Consider the following 6,685-nt stretch of genomic DNA (forward strand, 5'->3'; position numbering starts at 1 on the left):
GACGTCTCACCATGCCCACTCAGAAACCGTACAAACACATGTCATTTGACGATTTCTTTAGGCAAGAGATGTGCGGCTTATGTCTGCATTTAGTAATAACAATGCAGTGCGAGCCGATCAACCCGTGCTGCAAGTTCCTAACTGCGGATCTTGGTGTGATTGGCTGACAGTCCGAATTGATCAAGGAACCGCGATGCGGGTTACCTGCCACACTAATTTCCAACCGAAGAACAGATGCAAGTTTATAGTAGTCTCCTCGATATTTCGAAGTCTTCTTGAACCTAACGGGGAAGATTGTGTCGCCATAGCTACATTCTATGCAGCTCCCGGAGTCAGTTCTATGATCTCGATTATGACACCAACCTTCACTCGGATCATGATTCGGAGGTGAGGTTCAAAGTGGCCTGCCAGCAGCCCAACCCTATTGACCTTGAAATACGTTTTTATGTTCCTATCGAAAGCTGATGGATCGGCTTCAGAGCGTAGTTCAAATTCTCTCATCAGGTACACAGATGACGAGGGCGCAGAACCATTGACCCAGCGGTTCACATTGCGAATCTCCTACCGACCGTAGTCGAGACGTCTGGTCTCAACGATCATATAGAACTTGTGGTTTTACAGCTACGGATAGTGACAGCACTTGCAATGAAATTGGACTTGTCCTTTATGGCACATCATTCCAGGAATTTGGGTACGTCTCTTAGCTCCAATATGGATGCTGAAGCATCCATTTTGCAGGTCGTAAAGCATTTGATTTTCCCGTTATTGCTGAACCACAGACGGGTTTCAAGGAATTCTGACTGAATTTGCAACCTACACTGTAATTGGTTGACGAGGTCTGTCAGCGATGTGTGTAGACGATTGCTTCTTGATCTATACGAGCGTAAGAGCGGAGGACTCCACCCACATTTACATCCCTTTCTTTTCTATTGTACTATTTCACCGTGGTCTTCTTCTAGATTTAGAAGTGGTCGACGTCTTATCTTCGATGCCAGTCGCCGCGCGTTCAAAATTATCAAGAGGCAAGCATTTGAAGTTACATCGCGGGACCAACAACGCGATAACAGAATTACTGCCCATGCAAAATCGCATGCAGCATGACTAATCGGTCAAGCCAAGCACGCCATTGATGCCAAGGTGCTGCTCATCGACACTTTTCTCCTCACTCCCTTATCTCTGGGCTCGAAATCTTATCATCAACAGCAAGGGGGCCGGGACCGGGCGGCAATGACCTCGGCTGTTGATCTTGACGTTTAGCGGTCTGGACTCTCGAATCGTCTTGGTGCGACCGACGCGGAGATGAGAACGATGCTCCCAATCAGGGCCTCTATGGCGTGCTCTGCGTGCAACGTCACCCCCTTCACGGCCATGTGCGAAGGTCACTTTCATATAAATCTGCAGCGGGAATTTTCTAGGAATTTGGGGTCGCCTTCTCTTTTTGGGACTTGATACTTTGACCTGCCGGCCTGGTATTCTGTTGGATCACATCAGTTCTAATCTGAACCGAAGTTTAGCGATATGGCTGTCAAAGAGGATTCGCCATCCGGGGTCGCGCCCAATATCGAGCAGTCGGAAAAGAATCCAGGTGCGTTGCCCAAGCGCACGACTTCTCAACCGCCCTCTCATTCTCGTCCAGTCAAGTGGTATCGCTCGCCTTTCTACAATGCGACCATTTTGGGCATGTGCAGTTTTGCAGCCCCAGGCTTATGGGGTGCTATGAATTCACTTGGCGCCGGTAAGGCTCCTACACACCGTTATACCTTGTCACTAGCTAACCGTACCCAGGCGGCGCACAAGAACCCTATTTGGTCAACACTGGAAATGCCCTGACATTCTGCCTCATGATTGTTTCGTGTTGGCTCACATCTTCGCTTGTCAAGTTCATCGGCATCAAAGGCGCTCTTGTCATTGGCACCGTTGGGTTTGCGCCGTACAGCGCCGGACTCTACCTAAACAACCGTTACGGGGTTGAATGGCTTGTCATCCTCGGCGCAGCTTGTTGTGGTGTGTCTGCTGGCATTTTTTGGGGTTCCGAGGCAGCAATCGCCATTGCCTATCCGGAGCCTCGTAATAGAGGGCGAATGGTAGCCTACTGGCTGACTTGGACTCGACTTGGCCAGATTATGGGCGGTGCTATCAACCTCGGTCTCAACTCCGATCGAAGCGGAGCCGGTAAAGTGTCGTACAAGGTATACCTCATCTTTATTGCGCTTCAAGCTTGTGGCCCGTTCGTTGCGTTACTACTCAACAACCCTTCCAAAGTTCAACGAAGCGATGGCAAGCCCGTTGAACTCACCATTTCAGACCACCCATGGGACGAGGTCAAAGCAACTACAAGGACATTTCTGAACCCGAAGTTCTTGCTTCTCATCCTGTGGATTGGCCAGGGCGTATACTCTGAGTCCATTTTCTTCACTTATATTGCCCTTTGGTTCTCCGTTCGAGCTAGAGCTCTCGGTTCACTCCTTTCTGGCATCGTGGCTGTAATTTCCGGTAATCTTCTGGGCTTGTGGCTTGACCAAAACCATATCGCGCTGAAAAAGCGAGCCAGATGGGCTTTCGCAGTCATTATGCTCACTCAGGGTGCGTGGTGGCTGTGGCTGACGGTTAATGTTACCGAGTACCGTCGCACACAACCAATCTTTGATTGGAGCGACCCCGGCTTCGGAAGGGGGTTCGGTGTCTTCATCTTCCTGGTATCGGGCTTTCAATTGAACTACAACTTCGCCTTCTTCATCATCGGCCAGATCTCAGATAGTCCACAGGAGACAATTCGACTCTCGGCGCTCTTGCGCGGAACCGAGTCAGCCTGGCAAGCCCTCAGCTACGGACTGAATGCGATTCCAATTTTTGCCCTAGTTGGCGGGCCGTACATCAACTTCGGGCTTTGGGGAGCATCAATCGTGCCAGCGTGGCTGGTAATTCGGCATCTGGGCACCGAAATTAAGAATGGAGATTCGGAGACAGCTTCTCAAGTAGAAGCAATTCATGTTGGCAAGCAATAAACAACATCGCTGCCTAAGATGGGCAGAGGCGTCGGTAGGGAGAGTCACAAAGCACAAGGTGTTTGTCATTTACTGGAGAGGACATGTGGCTCAAGAGTAACAATTGACGCATGCCCATTGCGTGCCTGAGTCTCTGCATTCTTTTGGGATTGGTTTCTTCCGGTTGCGAATCTCGGCATTTGTCAAGTCGCTGTGTTTAGAAAATATCCGACCGTACTGTCCAAGCCAGTCCGGGTTTTGAGTTCTCGATGAACTTGCCTAAATTGACTCGAATCGCCAAGTTGACTTACAAAGCGTTGTTGCTTTCTCGAAGCACCCCATATAGTTGCTCATATGGATAAGGGGCAGTTCACTGCTAATTAAAGCCCTTGTGATTCAAGGCCAGACGTGCTCAAACACGTGGCTGAGAACGGCGTGTATAGAATAACCTTCCTCCTGTGTCTCTGATAAATTGCGCCGGGCTCTTAAATGTGGAGATTGTCTATAACAGACCTCGTATGAACTCCAACCGAACTGTCGTTTTTAGACTTTGTCTGCCTGTCGCACCCGGTCAGTTGTCTCATCGTTCGCACCTGACAAAGCCACACCCACTTTTTCAGGGGCAGCGAAGAGCAGGCTTCGCCCTCAGCCTTAAGCTCGCATGGCACCAGCAATATCGGCGTCGGTATCCGCGGCAAGACTAGCGTGCGCTTGAGTTCTGACCATGTCAATAGTTGTCGCATATAGACTCGCTCTGTCAACTAAACTCAATGCGCGGCTTAACGGAGGCTGTCAATTCTGCCCAGGGCCTCCTCTTGGCTGGCCTGATGTGGTCCTGGAATAGTTGCCAGCGAGACAGAAAGTTTAGAGACAACGTACTATAAGACTATGAGGGCCGCCTTGTGGAAAGTGGGATTTGTCTTCTTCATCCTCTATCGGCAGCGCTTCTGTTCTTTCTGACTTGAACATCCAATCATTTCAATTCCATCTTAACCACGAATTCCTATTTGAGACAGCACATCGATACCCTAGCTCTCCCAAATTCTCACGATAACTCAAAATGTTCGCCCGGACCATCGTTATTCTTGCACTCGGCGCTCTCGCCTCCGCCCAAACACTGACGGGCTTCCCCGAGAGCATTTCTTGCAAGCAGAATTCTGGGGGAACCGCCAGCGTTTCCAAAGCCGAGATGAAGGCAGCCATCGTTGGCCCTAAGGGTTTCAAAGAAGACGATTCTGCGGCCAACGTCGCCTCAGGGAAATGTTCGAGCCTTTCCGGCATCCCACTATTCACGGTACGTTATTGCAGCAAATCACTGCCAGACCTTAGCCTCTAGTGCGCCTTGCTAATGATTGCATCTGTATAGGTTGGAGCTGCGAACAAGGCCAACGTTGGATTCGCATACGACAAAGCGAAGGATACTTACCACTTCTGCTTCGCACAGGGTGCGGTTGATGACGCCACTGGCTACCCTTCTCAATGCACCTAGAGGTAGTTTCGATGCAGATTAGCATGACAATTGGAGTTCTTCGGGGAAATTGCATTATCTTTAGCTAGCGCCTTCCAATTCCAAAGTTTCTCATTCGAACTGAAGTTCTCTTGTGTGAACTACCTTGCGAGGCGGGACGGCAGTAGCAAAGCTTACGAAACCACCGAACGCAGCAAAACTTCATTTCTTCTTTGGTAAACCTTGAATAATTACAGCCTTTGTAGAGTGCAAAACACCGGCAGGTTTTCCTCGTCTCTCTCATGTGAGTACCTGGGAACCTGGATAAATGTAGCCAAATCACATTTAAGCCGTGTGCTTCGTTCTCAAATCACCTATTTCTGCGAAACTCTTCAGTGTACATTATCACTTCGCCTAGCTTCCCAGCTATTCAAATCCATTCGGGATCAACGTCCATCCCTCTAGATTTAACTCCAGAGAAGGAGCCCCACTAGAGAGAGTTGCAGCACTTCCATGATGCGTCACCGGGGTATCTCGGAGAATCTTCTTGATTCTAGAGGCAACGCCGCCAGCACCTCTAATAATTGTCTCATCGATTTCTCGATTAGCTCCGTACATCACGAGCTTCTGGAAAATTTCAATCTTTCTCCGGTTTGCATCCGCCTTCTTCCTCGCCATGTCTCCGCCCCTTAGATTTGGCTGTGCCTGAATGGCTGCAGCAAGAGGGCTACAACCATGAGGCCCGGCGATCTCGATGTCCGCCTTGAACAACTGCACCAGAGTGGATACCACGTCGATGTTTCCCTTTTCGCATGCCTGGTATAATGCAGTCTTGCCAAAGCAATCTCGGCTATTAACTTCGATTCGAGAAATCACGGGTTCTGGTGTTTGAGAGGAGAGACGGCTTGACGTCGAAGTCCGCCTCACGGCTGACGTGGTGGAGGCGAGACTGGTCCTTCGAGCTGACTTCGTATCAAATCTGAATACCAGCTCTGCCATCTTCTTCGTTTGGCATTTGTGAAGAACATTGTGGCCAACGGGGTCTTTAGCGTCTAATCGAGCTCCATTTTCGACCAAAAGTTGCACTGTTTTCGTCATATCTGCCGCGACGGCAATCAGTAGGGGAGTATTGAAGTTGCGGTCTCTAACTTCTAAATCCCCCACATTCTGTACAATCTGTTCCAGAATATCGGATGCAAGATTCCTGTCTGCGACGGCCACATGTAAGAGCGGATGGTCCTCAGAGTCTGTGACCTCAAACCTCGGTATCTCCATGTTATCAAGATGAACATCTGGAAAGCCGTTGTTTCGAGCCCATTCTAGCGCCCTCTCAAATCTCTTCCGCGGAAGGTCCTCGAAAGACCCGATTTCTTGAATAACATAGTCTCGTGTGGCATGATATTCAGCGTGATCGCCAGCTTCGTAGCGGGCCTCGCGAAGTACGCGACAAGTGTCGATAATCTTCGCTGTATCTCGCGGGTTCTCGTCCAGTCGAGTTTGAAGGGCTATTTCCAGGTGATAGCAGGCGGCGGGTAAATCCATACTTCGATGACAGAGTACTCCCAACTTATGATGAATGCGAGAAAGCTGAGATTTGTCCATCGAGCTAGGATTATCGTGTGAGCTGCTTAGAGCTTCCAGCAATTTTCTTGCCTGTTCATTTCCGTCTGTGGTTGCAAAGAGACCATACAGATCGGCGAGCTCTTCCATCATTTCATCGTTGTCGTTTCCCAAATGTGCCGCACCAGATTCAACCAGCGATTTGCGAATCTCAATGGCTGTCTGGAGATACAGCGAAGCATTGTAGTAGAGTTCACCCTCCTTCAAAAGTTTGGATATCTTGATGTTCCATCCATACTTGTGCATTTCGAGTGGCTGATTGAACCGTGCGCCGGTTACCCTGAGGGCGGACGCATCAGAGACAGCAGATCCCGTAATGTCGTTGACTGGACCAAGGTGAAGTTCATTGTGATTCTGATCTCCTTCGATGAGCACGCCTTCGGCGAGGCGAGTAGCAGTGCTGCTCCATTGCCGGACATCCAGAGCAAGTGTAGGATCTCTGACCTCACGACCCCCGACCAAGATAAAGGTCTGATCAGTCGTGTAGGGTACGTTCATAGAAAATGTGACTGTGTTCCGAAGCTGCCGAGCAAAGCGTTGAACATCTTGAAGTATCTGAGCCTGTGTACTCTGCGTCTCTAAACTGTGTACTCTTCACTCTATATTAGTTTCGTATCATTGAAACTTCTTTCAT

The 6,685-nt window shown here is 49.5% G+C and overlaps 2 protein-coding genes across 2 annotated transcripts; both read left to right on the forward strand.

The window, feature by feature from the left end:
• Positions 1–1,518: 1,518 nt before the first annotated feature.
• On the forward strand, positions 1,519–3,005 carry COL26b_001289 (uncharacterized protein; the record flags this gene model as incomplete). The annotated part of the gene is made up of 2 exons (XM_053174243.1): positions 1,519–1,585; positions 1,786–3,005. The coding sequence occupies 2 exons, from the start codon at positions 1,519–1,521 to the stop codon at positions 3,003–3,005; spliced, it is 1,287 nt and encodes a 428-aa protein (XP_053041953.1).
• A 1,039-nt stretch (positions 3,006–4,044) lies between these two features.
• On the forward strand, positions 4,045–4,473 carry COL26b_001290 (uncharacterized protein; the record flags this gene model as incomplete). The annotated part of the gene is made up of 2 exons (XM_053174244.1): positions 4,045–4,278; positions 4,351–4,473. The coding sequence occupies 2 exons, from the start codon at positions 4,045–4,047 to the stop codon at positions 4,471–4,473; spliced, it is 357 nt and encodes a 118-aa protein (XP_053041954.1).
• Between the last annotated feature and the right edge of the window lie 2,212 nt (positions 4,474–6,685).

The sequence above is a fragment of the Colletotrichum chrysophilum genome (genome assembly GCF_026319265.1).
Source record: "Colletotrichum chrysophilum strain AFK26 chromosome Unknown scaffold_5, whole genome shotgun sequence".
In the NCBI taxonomy this organism is placed as follows: domain Eukaryota; kingdom Fungi; phylum Ascomycota; class Sordariomycetes; order Glomerellales; family Glomerellaceae; genus Colletotrichum; species Colletotrichum chrysophilum.